Genomic DNA, 16019 nt, shown 5'->3' with positions numbered 1-16019 from the left:
TTTTTCAAATGATTTGTCGAATGGGATGTAGAATCGTATGTGGTCTGCATAAAGGAAGAATTTGATTCCTAGTTCCGCTAGTAATGTGAGCATGTGAATGTTGAATAGGGTAGTGAGAGTGCTGATCCCTGGGGGATACCTGTATCGACTGGGAAGGTGTCAGATATGTGATTGTCCAGTTTTACTTGGAATGATCTGTTTGCTAGGAAGGACGAGAACCATTTGATAACAGTTCCATCTATTACAATTTTTCTCAGCTGTTGGCATAGCAGGGTGTGGTCTAAGGTATCGAAGGCTGCTGTTAGGTCAATTAGTTAGGGATGTGCGTTAGTTTATCCCAAAGTAGGCAATTTCAACAAAATTGCCTAATTTGGTATGGTTCGGGAGAACTGAAAAACGAATTAATTTTTTCTGAAATTTTGGAAAAATTCATTTTTCGGGTTAGTGTGCGCTAACTCTGACACGTTAGTGCGCACTATCAGGAATTAGTGCGCACTAACCCGAAAATCGGGGCCCTTGTAAAAAAACAAACAAAAAAAACAAACCACCCCGAACCGTGGGGAAAAACGAAATTCCTGCAGGGGGGGACCCAAAACGAAGCCCGATATGATAGCAAAACCCGAAGCACATCTCTAATTAGTACCAGGATAAAGGATTCATCATTATCAAACCCCTGAAATACAGGGTCAGTTAGTAAAATGAGAAGGATTTCTGTAGAGCCATCTTCGTGGCCTAGCTGCTGCCTGCCTGGCCTCTCTCACGCAGGACGCTACCGATGACTCCTGTTCTCTGGGCCCTCCGGAAATCCTCTTCACGGCCTGTGTCGCTCAGGGAGCCACTGCTGACGCCGGCCTAGAGGCCACTCCCGACCCTTGCCTGCTCCTTTCTGCATCTGTGCATCAGGCCGCTGCTATCCGTGGTCCTGCTCTCTCCTGCTTTCAGGCCCTCTAGGCGCCGGCACACGCCTCTTCAAGTTATTTAAAGGGCCAGTGGTGGGAAAAGCCTGCGGCCCCACAGGAAGTCCTCTTCAGCTCACTTCCTGCTCCAGCCCTATATAAGGGCTCACTTCCAGTTCCTCAGAGCCTTCAGATTGGGTTTCCACAGTTGTCTGTGCTCCGTGACCGGTCCAGGGCCTCTGTGGTCTTCACCTGTGTAGATGGCTTCATGTTTAGTGTTCTCCATGTTTCTGGTCCTGGTGTTCCTGGTCTTGTTCATCGTCAGAGCTCCAGTGTTTTCCTGATATTCCAGATATTCTGCTTGTTCCAGATGTCCTGATGTTCCGTATTCAGAGGTTTCATTGTTCCGTTCCCGAGTCCTGACGTTTCAGATATTCTGTGTTCCTGATGTTTTCATCTTCGCCTCTGCAACCAGTTCCCAGGTTCCTGCGTCCACCTTTCCTGGCGTGCCACCATTGTGGTCCATGACCAGCCCATGGGGGGACTGTGTATAATGCTTCATGGTACAAGGCCTTCTTCTCGTCTGCAGCACACGCCTCTGGAGGGTCATCCTTGCCTGAAGCCAAGTCCTTTCTTGGTCCTGTGTCCTGAATTTCATTCCGGCCCTTGGATTCCCTTGTGTCTGCTTCCGTCCATAACCAAGACTCTGCCAGAACCTGCTCCGCTCCAGCGTGGTCCGCGACCAGTCACAGGAGGTTGTGTAGGGCGTGCCCCGGTGCAGGCCTATACTGAATCTTCAACGTTCCAGTCTCAAGTTCTACTACTTCTCTTGGAGTCTGCTTCGCGCTTAGCGTGGTCCGTGACCAGCCATGGGCAGCTGTGTAGAGCGTGCTGCGATGCAGTTCTCACCCAGTACTTTCATCTGAATCCTTGTTCCAAGTTGTTCCGAGTCTTCTGAGTAACCTGAGTCCTTCCAAGTACTCGTCTCAGTCATTCCAAGTTCCACGTCTTCATCTTGTTCCTGCCCTTAGCTTCTGTCTGGCCTCACGCACTCGTCATTCCCAAGTGACGGGTCCGAAAGGGCTACCGAGTAGCCAAAGGGCTACTCTCGTGACCAGCATTGCATTTCTGGGTCACACTGGTGCATGTAGGTTCAGCGGAGGGTGGATTCTACTTGTCCTGACACAGACGCTCCTTGTCTTGTTCTTGTTCCACCTGTTGCGAGGTTCTCGGGGCTCCTCCCTGGGCCGCGTCGCTATCCTAGGACTCACAATCCCCTGATCGAAGCGACCATGCCTCCACGCTCACAAAAGGATCTGAAAGCTCCTAAGCCCTCAGTTGCAACAGATGGAAACACTTTTGGGAAAATTTCAATTAGGGGGAGCAATCTTTTTGGAGTGTTCCAGGAGAGCAGTAGACCGTGCCTATATTTAGTTGTGTAGATTTTAGGATTGCCATCTCATTGGAGGGGGGGGGTCTCTATTTTCTATGGTTTAAGTTTTAGCTCTTTTTTTTTTTTTACTGATTATTAATAGACCCCTCCTTTATGTTTTTTTCTGGGGAAATGAAAGCTATCATAGTTGGGGTGATCAATTTGATTTAAGAGAACATTATCATTTTCTTTCAGCCATGTTTCGGTTATGCAGACGACAGTGGGTTTTAGCTCTTCTAGCAAATCATTTATCAAAGGGATTTTCTTTGCTAGTGATTGAGCATTTAGTAATAGGAGAGCTAACATTAGGCTGGAGGAGATTATTTGAGAGTTGTCATTTATTGTGGGGTAGATTAGCTTTCTGGTCTTTGGGTTTTGAGGTTCTATGCAGATTTCCATAGATCCCTTGTCCTGTGATGTTTTCAGCGAGATTAGTTGGTTCCATTATCCTAGCTGTTTGGTATGGTCAGTATGTAATTCATTTTGTTCAGGCGTGCACGAAGGGGCACACAAAAGGACAAGCTTCACTGTTGTGCTCCTTCATGCGCACAACAAGGCATAAGTGCCTCAGATGTTTGCGTGTGGTCTTGTCTGGTGCTGGGCTTCCTGGGCAGCTCAGGGGTGCTCAGTAGGTGGGAGCAGTTCTGCAGGCGCCAGTGTGTTTCCTCCTTCTGGGGAGGGAGGGAGCCTCCAGTGCCTGGCTGGCCTCCTCTCCCTTCCTCCTATCAGCTCCTGCCAGTCTCGTCAGGCAGGCCGCACTGTCCAGATTTAATATCTTCCAAGAAATCCTTTAACTCAAGTAGCTCCAGAAGGTCTCTCTCTCTCTCTCTCTCTCTCTCTCTCTCTCTCTCTCTCTCTCTCTCCTCTCCTCCTCTCTCTCATCGTCTCTCCTCTCTCCCTCCTCTCTCCTCTCCTCTCTCTCTCTCTCTCTCTCTCTCTCTCTCTCTCTCTCTCGCTCTCTCTCTCTCTCCTGTTAACTGTTTAGACAGTGCCTGGTGGGCATTTCTCCCCATATATAAAACTTCTCTCAACAGCAACAAAGTTCTTCTTCTTCTTTGTTTCTCCTGGAAGAGCACTTTACGGGATCCCTTGATGGAATTTATATCTTTCTGGATGAAAGACTTCCCTCGTTTGATTATATTGACTCCCAGGTACCATGGGTTTTCAGCTCCAAGTGGGAAAAAATATTAGAATGAACCCAAAAAGGGGAAAAAATCAAACAAGCAGGAGAGGTGGAATAAAACGTCCTTGCTTCCAAACACAGGAGAGAGTGCAAATAGACAGTTAATGCAAAAATATAATTCCTCTGCATTGGGTCACCAAAAAGAGCTTAAATCTTCAGGATGAGAGACACAAGACTGCCAGAATCTTCCCCTACACATGATCTAACCTTACCCAGCAGACGCCCCAATCCAGTGCCGGTGGAAGGGTGTCCAGCCTCTCTCAGATCGTACATGACAGACAACCCCAGCTCCTCAAAGAAATACGTACCCAAAAATAGAAAACTCCCTCCAGCTCTGCGCCTCACCCGCACCACTTCTGATCTCATCCATCCTTTCAAAACTGCTGCCCTTACCAGCTATTCTGCCACCCTGCCCACTTCCGCTGCCCCCTAGGCCACCGCCTACCCCACCTAATGCTTCTACAGGCCCTGCCCCAGTCCCACTGCGAAGGGACAGGGCCGGTGGAACCACCAGGCAAACTAGGCTTGGGCCTAGGCACCGACCATTAGGGGGCGCATGCCTTGTGGGGGGTCACCGTCCGTGAGCGGCGGCAAGGAGGAGGAGTAGAGTTTCAGCTGCTCATGGCCCAGTGTGATCAGGCCGAGAATAGGGGGAGGGAGCAAGGCAGAAGGTGCCTAATTCCCTTGCACCGGCCCTGCGAATGGGTACCAAGGCTCTGAAAGGGAATTCTCAAAAGAGTCCAAACCAATCTTTAAAAGTAGGCAGATGAGTCAACTGTAGGCTGACCCCTAAAGGAAACTTCCTTACTCCTCTCCCTTAAGTTAGGAGGAAAAATTAAAAGACACAGAGCAGACGTCTCCTTTCTCCTAAGAAAAGCTCCATGAGGATAGCAGGTGCATTGGGATGATAAACAGCCAGGACACACCATCCTCATGCTCCCACATGGGGCAGCAAAACCCAAACCTCTCTCTCCACATTTCCCTGTGAACCTCCTCGTCACAAGAGATCCAGTTAAGTGGCACTCAAATGGGTTTTTTTGAAAACAAAGAAATGAACTGTGGGCTCCCTATAAATTGTAAAGACTCTTGCTGGCCAAGCCTGCTCCCCCAACCCCTCCGATGAATAAAGAGAAAATTCGATGCAGCATCATGGCAGTGGGCTTTTAAGAAAGGTCTCTTCCTTCTACCTTCCTAATCCTCCCGCCCATCCAGTACTTGGGGTGGGAAGGAGGATTGGGGGCCTCCTGTTTATAGTGCTGAGATCGCAGTTCCTATCATCCCGGGTGCTTCCAGCATTGCTCTGGGGCTGTGAGTGTAACTGGGCTGAACAGGGCTGTGCTGACCCCTTACACGCCCAGCACTGCTGCTGGAGCGATCCCAGTGCTATAAAAAGGGACACCCCCCCCCCCCCCCCATGGGTTCTGGCCATATTCAAAATCTGGCCAATTAGATTTAAAGACATTTTGGTTAACGTGAGCAAGATAACTTTTAGATGAGTATATTCAGAGCCCGTGCGGGCAAGCAAGCCCTGCTATTACATTTAGAAATGAGATCCCTTATCTCTTACTTAGTACCTTGACCACTTCAATTAAAAGTCAGTATATTTGGATGACTGTTAAAAATGTCAGGGTAAAATGTTTCAGTATTAGTTTACTTTATTCCGTCCTCTTGAAACCAAAGCAGTTGCGGCTGTCCTGAATCCAGGGTTTGTGTGGTGGGTGTTTTGCACTCAGAGCCGCAGGCTCAAGCAGTCTTTTTGTACAGAGCAGGAGTCCCCAAATCTTTCAAGAGAAGGGCCACATAGGACATTTCAAATCATCGACGGGGGTGGGGGGTGGTTGGTCCCGAGCTGGGGAGAGAAGGAGGGGACCCTCAGAGTTGTTTGGGGAGGGGGAGCAGGCCTGGCTCTTTCGGTGATTTGAAATGCTGGGGAAGGGGAAGACGAGAAGCAGGGTCCTCAGGGATGGAGAGGGGTGGCAGAGAGTGAGATTTAGAGACTGTTCATTTGGGGTTTTTTTCCAGAAAAGGACTCAGAGCGATTTCTAAAACATTCCCATTACAAGGCCAGTCCTCTGATCAAGATGTTCATTACAGCTCCCGTGTTTGCTGCACAGAATAGTTTGGAGAGTGAACGAGCTTTAAGGAGATAATAAAAGAGGAAGATTCAGACATGAAGTGAGGAGGGCAGATTCAGCAGCACTAAACCTATTGGATTTACATTGTGAAAGGCAGTATTCAGATAAATAAACTAAACGAAATGTCAGTGTCTGAGATGAGAGAATCCGGATGGCTGTGGCTGCCTGGGGGGAAATGGGATGGGGGAATAACATTTAATCTCCTCTCAGCTTCCTTCCCAGGTTTGCTCTGTCAGACGTGGTCAGTTTGGATGCCGAGCTCCATCCGGGCTCTGAAGGACTCCTGTGTAGTGATCCCCTGCACATTCAAGCATCCTCAGACAACCTCCAGAGACTTCACCATTGCCTGGTACCTGTACAGAACAACAACCAGACCTCAGGTTTACAACAGCAGACGTTCCTCGTCCGTGCAAAGCGAGTTCCGGGATCGCACAGCTTTCGTCGGAAATATGGAAAACAGAAACTGCTCACTACAGATAAATAAAGTGAGACAGAGCGATGAGGAATACTATTACACCATCATCAATGAGAATAACTTTAGATTCTGGGATGTCACTGTTAAAGTCAAAGTATCAGGTAAAATCTTACTACATAATGAAATAAAATCCAGGTCAGATACTGCAAACCTATTTATCTTATTCTGGAGCTGCATGCTAGGACCTGCCTCTGATTTTAAACACAAGCTCCATCTTATCGATGCTCTGTGCAGAAAGGAAGAGAGTGGGGTCTGATGCAGTAAGGAAATGTGGGCTTCTAGGAAAAGTAAAAAGTCATGGGATAGGTGGCGATGTCCTTTCGTGGATTACAAACTGGCTAAAAGACAGGAAACAGAGAGTAGGATTAAATGGGCAATTTTCTCAGTGGAAGGAAGTGGACAGTGGAGTGCCTCAGGGATCTGTATTGGGACCCTTACTGTTCAATATATTTATAAATGATCTGGAAAGAAATACGACGAGTGAGGTAATCAAATTTGCAGATGACACAAAATTGTGCAGAGTAGTTAAATCACAAGCAGATTGTGATAAATTGCAGGAAGACCTTGTGAGACTGGAAAATTGGGCATCTAAATGGCAGATGAAATTTAATGTGGATAAGTGCAAGGTGATACATATAGGGAAAAATAACCCATGCTACAATTACACAATGTTGGGTTCCATATTAGGTGCTACAACCCAAGAAAGAGATCTAGGCGTCATAGTGGAAAACACATTGAAATCGTCAGTTCAGTGTGCTGCGGCAGTCAAAAAAGCAAACAGAATGTTAGGAATTATTAAGAAGGGAATGGTTAACAGAATGGAAAATGTCATAATGCCTCTGTATCGCTCCATGGTGAGACCGCACCTTGAATACTGTGTACAATTCTGGTCGCCGCATCTCAAAAAAGATATAATTGCGATGGAGATTTGCTGCTGGGGTCCCTTCTGGGGGACCGCTCCACTCCAGATCTGCTGCTGTCTTTCAGTTCTTCTCCCTTGGTAGGAGGGTTTCCCCTGCCTTGCTCAAGGGAGACCTAGGTTAACTTCCCAATCTGCTGCTGGGGTCCCCTTCTTCCTGGGGGACCACTTGATCTGCCACTGGGGTCCCTTTCCTTCTGGGGACGACTCTACTCCAGACTTGCTGTTATCTTTTGGTTGTTCTCCCTTGGTAGGAGGGTTTTCGCTGGCTTGGGTTTATAGCTCCATTAGACTCAGCTTTCAGTTATTTTAGCTCTTCTAAGCTCATGGCCAGTCATTCACTGTCACCCAGTCTGGATGGGTCACCTTCTCTCAGCCAAAAGGCCAAGTCCCAGGCAGGACCATGGACCACCTGGTGCTTTTTTCCTGTTGTCTGAGAACTGGGGTACCCAAGGATCTGATTCCCCTAGTTATCCACGGTGAGAATCGTTTGGCTTCCTAGGACTGTGGTTTTTTGTTTTTTTTTTTCAGTACATTTCTCAAAAAAAAATCCCTTTCTCATTCAGAATTCTCCAATATAGGACTTTTCCAGTCATAGTTCTGTAATTTAGGATTTTGTTATCCTTTGATTTAAAGTGATATTTCACTGCAAAATTACCAACAGTAGTCCAGGAGGCTGTGACATGAAAATCTCCTACCTGAGTCTCTGACTCATCTATTCAATACTTAGTCAGTTAAGCACTTTCACAGTAAGGGGTCTGGCAACCTTTTCATCCTCATTCTAGGTTTCCTGGGCTGGCGGCTCATGTTACATAGCTGCATTGTCCTCTTTTTTTTTTTTTTTTTTTTTTTTTTTTTCTCTGCTGCAGTTCACTTAAGTGGTACCATGCTCTTTACACTCTCACCCTTGGTGGGGAGATTTCACATAAGATGTGTGTTCCAGGAAATAAAGTTGCAGTATCAATTTCCAAAATCCACACTGCAACTTTATTTCCTGGAACACCCTGTCAGTCAAGAACGATTTACATGGATGAGATTTTAACACACGGATCAGTGAATGCATCAGACAACCATGGGCTTCCATGAGAGCACAGGTCATAATTACAGCTGACCATATCCACTGCCTTTTCTCTCCTTCAGCCTATAGGAGGACTGGTTGGTTTAATCATACTCGTAACAAAACCCTCATCCGATGGACACCAAATACATGATCAGAAAATGCCATGGCATTACCCTACACCATCACTCTTCCCAGGGCACTGTTCACGCCTCACAGCGGTCATGGACCTCTGTACCCAAACCTTCACATTATCATCCTTCCATGCTGGTTTCCCCGGACACAGCACTAACAAGGACATCTTGAGGAAATACGTCAGTACGACTCACCCCACTCGACACAATTTCCTCCCCTCTTCCAGCATCCTGCTCTGCACTTTTTGGGAAATTATTTGAGAGGAGGAGAACCCCCTCCACACTCTGCCCACTGCCCTCTCACCACTCTGGTAAGCTCTTCCGAGGGAGGAGGAAGCCTCTCCTTTCCATCTGTGCTCGGTTCCCAGACCCTGCACTTCAAGAACACTTTAGTGAAGTTCCCCAATTGGTTAATTCGCCCCACTCCTGCGCCTCTCCTTTGGGCTGAATGTTAGGTCCCCTGGGGGAGGAAGGAGGAGAGGAAAGAACCCTCTCGGTTCAGGTTCAACCATATAGCGTGTATGTGTTTGGGGGGGGTGGGGGTTGGAGGTTGGACTCCACTCCACATCAGCCTTGGCCCTCTCCCCTTGAGGGGAAGAGTCCCTACAGGGTCCCACTCCCCTCTGAGGGTCTCTGGGTCTGGCAGCCCAAAGAATTAGTACTCCAGACAATTATATATCTGGAATTCCCTAATCCTCACCCTACACAGAAGAGGGCAGAAGTGGAAAGGAGAAAAATCTGCCAAAATCTACCCCCTTTATACTTCCCATTTTTTAGTACACACCACTAAGAAAACCCCAAACCTTTAAGTGAACAGACTTTTCCCAAAAGCACATTAAGCAAAATTGCTTACCTTGTAATAGGTGTTATCCCAGGACAGCAGGATGTAGTCCTCACATATGGGTGACATCGGTAATGGAGCCCTATCACGGAAAAATTTCTGTCAAAGTTTCTAAAAAGCTTTGACTGAGCATGCTCAGCATGCTATGATCCCTGCGTCCACAGGGGTCTTCCTTCAGTCTCGTTTGTAGCATTATGCGTAAGCGAAAATATAAAAGAAAATAATAAAACGTATCGGACCCATCTCCGCGGGGTGGCGGGTGGGTTCTGTGAGGACTACATCCTGCTGTCCTAGGATAACACCTATTACAATGTAAGCAATTTTGCTTTATCCCAGGACAAGCAGGATGCTAGTCCTCACATATGGGTGATTAGCAAGCTAGAGGCTGAATCATTTTGTAGTGAATCAACATTGCAGTATTGTTGATAAAAATGAGGACGCCAAAATCACAGCAGGTTGGATGTAGAAGGAGTTGGGAATATATTGGAAACAAGTTTTGTAAGACAGATTGTCTAAAGGCCGAATCTTGTCGTTCTTCTTTGCCCAAGCAATAATGAGCTGCAAAGATGTGAAGGGAACTCCATGTTGCAGCTTTACATATGGTAATAATGGGCACTGAACGATAGTGTACTACTGATGTAGACATAGCCGTTACTACATGTGCTGTTACTTGCCCTTGGAGAGGAACTTTTGCTTTTTCACAACAGATTTCGATACAGTCTGTTAATCAGTCGGAGAGAGTCCATTTTAATACCACAACTCTTGGTTCATTTTTTGTGAAAAGAAACAGAGTTGGTTGGATGTCCTATAGACCGCCATGCGGTTCAGGTAAAAAGCTAGTGCACGCTCCCAGGCTCAGGTATATAAGACTCTCTCTCCTTGTCTAGAGAGAGGTCTTGAATAGAAAGTAGGCAAGAATATTGACTGATTAAGTGAAAATCTGTTACTACTTTTGATATGAATTTGGGGTGAGTGCAAAGGACTACTCTGTCATGCAGGAACCTTATGTAGGGTGAGTATGTGATGAGAGGTTGCAACTCACTGACCCTCCTAGCCGATGTAATGGCTACTAAGAAAAATACTTTTTATGTAAGAAATTTCTTGTCACAGGAATGTATTACAATTAGGTCTCATTTAATGATCAATGGTCGATGGGAGGCTTAAGGTGAAGTAAGCCTCTGATAACCCGACATACTAGGGGTTATGCTGTTATTGGCGTATACCCTTTTTCCTTGTGGTATGCCGCTATGACATTTAGGTGTACCCTTACAGAGGATGACTGGAGACCAGAATCCGAAAGGTGATATAGATAATCTAGTATCGAAGGAGTGGGGCAAGAAAAAAGGTGAAAACCTGTTTGTGTGCACCACTTTGTAAATCTAGTCCACTAAATGTGGTAAGGTTTACGTGCGGAAGCTTTCATGAAGCTACGAGAACTTTAGAGACTTGTGTTGAAAGATTAAGTGGTTGGAGAATTGCAATATTCAAGCTGTCAGGGCAAGAGTTGTTAGGTTGGGATGACGCAACTTGTCCTGATTCCGAGCTACGAGAGTGGGCGCTGTGCCCAGGCGAATTGGTCTCGGATCGAGAGGTCGAAGAATATGGGAAACCATACTTGTCGAGGCCAGTATAGGGCTAAGAGGACTATTGTTCCTCTGTCCTGTCGTAGGTTCACGAGAGTTTGGGTATGAAGTATGGGAAGCATACTGGTCTCGGGCAGGATGTGGGCCTGAGAACAGTGAACTCCGTCCCGGTTGAGCATTTGGTTGACCTGCGCGCTAGAAGATTTCTCTCGCTACACGTGTCCAAGACCATTCGAGAGGATGGACCTATCTGGAGATGGTCTGCTAGTGCATTCAGTAAGTGTCTGAGATCAGTGGCCCAAGGATGCATAAAGTGAGCAAGGGCTAAGGATAAAGCTGTGCAGCTTCATTGCAGAGCAGCTAAGATGTTGTGCACGCTTGTATGTTGGAAAGCACATTGTCCCTATGCTGTCTGTCTGTATGCACAAGGAATTGTTGCAGAGGCAGTATTAGAAGGCATAAGGGTATAACTCATGATACAAGATCCAGGAAGTTTATGTGGAACTGCTTGGAGCGGAATAGACGCATATTGGGTTGAGAAGATTTGTGGTCAAACTTACAACCTGAAGTAAATGCGAGCATGAGCAGGCTCAGACTAGGATTTTGGTTCTAAATCCATGATATAGAGAGGGACGAAAGCGGTCGAATAGCTTAGACCCACTGATAATAGAATTTCACTGAATCTAACTCATAGCAGTTTTGGTCTGAGGAAAGTGCATAGTGAGAGAACCTCAGAGCCCAATAATGTAAAATGTTTGGGGGGCTAAGGTTATGGAATATGTGCACAGGGATATGTAGGAATGTATTAAAATGTCTGCGTGGATGCTGGACAGGAAGGTCATTTGACTATGGTGTCCAGAAGTGTATAAGGAAATTATAGCAGTGACAGTAATCCCAGATAGTGGACTGCCTGTGGTTATGCAGCTGTCCATGCAAGGAAAGCGTGAATGATGTTGGACTCTGTAGAGAAACAGCAGTCACCGATATTGATTCAATGAAATACCGCAGTTGTCAAAGCTGGTGCCACCGGCAGAACTTGGAATTGTAATATTGTTGACTCACGATGAGGCACATAGAAAGAATAGAGGTAATGAACTTACTGCGTTTTGGAAACATGGTAACGAGAGATACCATTTTACCTGTGCCTTCTGAAGAAAGTTGGTATTTCTGAGTTCCAGGATGGGCGGAGAGTAACTACTTTCTGTTAAAAGAAAGAATAATGTAATTAAAACTCCCCAACCCCCCTCTTCCCCCCCTGTGCGCTTTGAAGTGTGTAGGGGAGTGTACCGGGAACCTTGGTACAAGGTGAGGGTGGCTGCTCTAATATCCAGCCAGTTGGAAAACCTGGAGGTGTCCAACTGGAGGGGTTGGACACCTCCCGGTTGGACACCTCCCACGGGAGTGAGAGCAGTAAAGTCTTACCCGAATTTCTGAGTGCTGTACAAGGAGACATCGAGACCTGTATCAGGCTTCGAGGTGGACTTGTAGTTGAGGCAGCATGTGCTGAATCTCGTGTTTAGCAGAACAGCGAATGCATCTGGAACTTTGGTACTGAAACTTTGGTACTGAAACAGGAACCAAAAGCTAGAGCATTAATCAGTACAGAGCCACGTTGCTGAAAAGGGAGGAAGCCCTGATGCAATCCCAAAGAAAAGAAAGAGAGGTTCTCCTGGTATTGTGGCTGACATAGCTGGCATAGCGATATGTGACACTAATACATTTCTTGGAAAATACATGACCTAGAACTTTTCTAACCATGTGGCCAGAATTAGAGAACACATCTCAATGGGAATGCCGCAGAAGCGGGTACTTACCATCCGACGTGAACCGCCGAAGGATGAGCCGGTGAAGATTGCTGGTTCCGTGGATTTCCAGAGTCCTCGAGGGGTAGCCTGTGGACGTCAATGTCCGCCTCAACTCTGATACCTGATATGGTGGCACAGGTATAGAGGAGACAAGGCTGGGCGTGGCTGGCGCTTAGACCGGAATGAGCGGAGGGCCAGAATCCCGCACCGATGTCGGTGGGGCATGCCTTGTTACAGGGAAGCCGATTAACGAACTCATGAACCCAACCATTGACGCAGCGGCTTGATGTCTCTTGACACCAGTGCAGAATTCTGCAGATCTCGATCCGGTGTTTCTGGAGTAGGACTGCCAAAACTGTGCGGAACAGTGCCGATGGCAGTGGTAATGTTGCTCGGCCCGAGCATCGTACAGCATCGAGAAGGATAGCAGCAATGTGTTGGATGGCGTCGGTGGCAGATGGTCATCGTGTCGGTGACAATGAATGCCACAGTGCTCGACCTGGTCATTCCCCAGCGCCGAGATGGAAGCCCTCGCTGTCCTGGATGGCGATCGATGACGGACTGTCAGCATGCCTGCTCTGCTCCTGATACGGGGCTTTAATAAGGACCCAAAGCATGGAGCACTGTGTTCAGGCGAGGGCATTATGTGGCGGTGTTATGTCGGCATTGACGGTAATCGCAAACATCGCTGGTTTCAGAAAAAATGATATGGGCATTGACGGAGTCAATGACTGCATCCATAAAAACGTAGAAGATGCCGATGGGAACGATGTGGGTGTCGATATCATCGATGTATGGAGGCAGGCGCCGACAATATCTGCGGTATGGCCACAGGCATCGACGGTATTGAGTGGATCAACTCGGGCAACAATGACGTCCATGGCATTTATGCCACGGACATGGGCAGCGATAGAATCTGTTGACATGGATTTCATCAATGGAATTGGCATTGATGCCAATGCCATGCATGGAAATGGCACTGGCATGGATGCCCATCAATGGAAACAGCCTGGCATCGATGCCATGCATGGGAAACAGCCTGGCATCAATGGCCATCGATGGCATCGATGGAAATGACCCCAACAGCGATGGAAGTGCCTTGGGTAGCGGTGGCATCGACCCGATTATGGATGTCAGCGATGAGACAAGATGTCCATCGATGGCATCCACCCAGGCAACGATAGCACCGATAAAAGTTAAGGAAATAAATCAGTGCCATGGATAAAACATAGATGGCACTGATAGAAACTATGTAGGGAGGATGGCATCAGGGTACCGCAGGGGAAGGGGTACCTGTGGCATCTAAAATCGCAGGGTGGCCTGAAGGGGGTACTGACGGTAGCAATAGGGTATCTACTGCGCGAAGGTACCGAGGAAAATAAAGGACCTGAATCTACCGGGGCAGTGGCGGCACCAGTAATCGTGGAAGTCCCTGTCCCACTTGCACTAATTGCCAAGCAGAGTGTCAGAGGGACACTTGCAGGCTGTGTGTGACTAGCTGAAAAATAGGGAGAGGGAAGGCCACAGTCGGTTGGCAGCCAGAAAGGTGACGGGAACAGACCGAAAAAATATGGCATAGTACTCGCCGAACGTCGAATTAAACCAACGCGGAGGGAGACCCGTGCAGGGAAAAGTGTTTATGAAGTAAAAATGTAAATCTTTTCATGAGGAAAAAAGTGTTAGAATTTCTCACAGAGCTCCTAATCGCTATGCTTACAGCAGAGCGGAAAAAAGAAGACTGAAGGGAGACCCCTGTGGACGCAGGGATCATAGCATGCTGAGCATGCTCAGTGCACTCAGTGTGCCAGTGTCAGTCAAAGCTTTTTAGAAACTTTGACAGAAAGTTTTCCGTCATAGGGCTCCATTACCGATGTCACCCATATGTGAGGACTACATCCTGCTGTCCTGGGATAAAACAAATTTACATCGTGACTCATTCTCTTAAAATGCCATCCAGTAGTCACTTCATGGTACTTATTTGTCCCATATTCTAACAAGTCAGAACATGATGAGGGCAGGGTCTTCCCCACCCAAACGGTTTTGTACATTTCAATCCAGAAGAAAAAGGATCAACTCTAGGCAGTTGTCTCTCACCCCCCAACTTTTCTTTCTCCTTTCTGAGCAGCAGACCTGTAACAGCAGCCGCAGGAGTTGGAGAAAGCAGTTCTGAGCCTGCGGCTGCCGCTTCTGACTCAAGCAGCTGATTGCTTCATTTCTCTCACAAGAGCTAATCCTCCAAAGAAATAGAAAAGCAGCAGTACAGAAGTGCCCCCTCCTGGCTCTCAAAGCACGCCCTGGTCATCGTGCTGCAGGACTAGGAGGTGGCCATGCCTGGGCAGAAGTGTGAAGCTCCTGAAACCTATTCCCTCCCACTGATGCTCCCTCTGCCTGCTGGTCCCACAAGGGAGCCGCCTCTGCTCCTCTCTTCCTGATGGCAGCCGGCTTGACTGCTGCTCCCACTGGCCTGTTTTTAAGCCTGTGTGGATGTGACCACTGTGGGGGTCCTCCAGTTGCATGGCCTTTCAGTGATGGATTTTTTTCCCCTTTGTCACTCTTAGGAACTATCAGTGTTGGGGGGGGGGGGGGGGGGAGTGCTTCCCCCATCCCAGGACCTCTAGTTTTCTGAGGTCATCTACCCCTCCCAACCAACCTCAAGTTCTAGCTCTGGTGCTGCTGATATCACAAGGAAGCAATCAGGAACTGAGTAAAATTGCAGCACTGCCCAGAGGCAGGCTCAAAAGGTAAAACAAAAATTTTGGGGGCGGTTAGAGTAGGGCTGGGGGGGGGGGAAAGGTTAGGGGAAGGGGTGGGAAGGTCAGGTTAGGGGGAAGGGAACGGGGGAAGGCTGCACAGCTCAGCGTGCGCAAGGTGCACAATTGTGCACCCCCTTGCGCATGCCAACCCCTGATTTTATAACTTGCGCACATGTACACCCGCGCACAACCTTTTAAAATCTACCCCTCTGCCTTTAGAATACCAGATTTTACATGAACAAGGACATTCTGAGGTAAAAAATAGCATTTTCCAACAACTTGCAATGCTGTGATGCCAATCAGAAAACCCTGCAAAAAATAAAATTAAAAAGGCATTTGCAACCCATAGGGTATTTAGGCCTATGGTAACGTGTTGGGTGAAAGCTTGGCTCTCATAAAGCCATGAATAAACTGAATTACAATCTAATAAACCTCCCATACCAAAGCACTACTAACTGCCAGCAGTTAGTAACAACCTACCTATGAAAACACAACACTGTAAATATTACACCAGGCCCTAAAACACAAATATACCTCCTATTAGGAAAATAGAACAAGCCAGGCTGCTGTAGATAATAAGAACATAAGAAAATGCCATACTGGGTCAGACTGAGGGTCCATCAAGCCCAGCATCCTGTTTCCAACAGTGGCCAATCCAGGCCATAAGAACCTGGCAAGTACCCCAAAACTAAGTCTATTCCATGTAACCATTGCTAATGGCAGTGGCTATTCTCTAAGTGAACTTAATAGCAGGTAATGGACTTCTCCTCCAAGAACTTATACAATCCTTTTTTAAACCCAGCTAC

General features: G+C 47.4%; 1 protein-coding gene across 1 annotated transcript in view; it reads left to right on the top strand.

The window, feature by feature from the left end:
- The window catches only part of LOC115076136 (sialoadhesin-like), a 104613-nt gene that overhangs the window by 27736 nt on the left and 60858 nt on the right, over window positions 1-16019 (top strand). Inside the window, exon 2 of the mRNA XM_029577266.1 lies at window positions 5869-6222. Coding sequence (XP_029433126.1) covers window positions 5898-6222 — 325 coding nt within the window. The 5' untranslated portion in view covers window positions 5869-5897. The remainder of the gene's footprint in view (window positions 1-5868; window positions 6223-16019) is intronic.

This window comes from Rhinatrema bivittatum, chromosome 14, assembly GCF_901001135.1.
Source record: "Rhinatrema bivittatum chromosome 14, aRhiBiv1.1, whole genome shotgun sequence".
NCBI classification, from domain to species: Eukaryota; Metazoa; Chordata; class Amphibia; order Gymnophiona; family Rhinatrematidae; genus Rhinatrema; species Rhinatrema bivittatum.
Note: the sequence above shows the minus strand (reverse complement) of the source record. Positions and strands in the feature narration are given on the sequence as shown.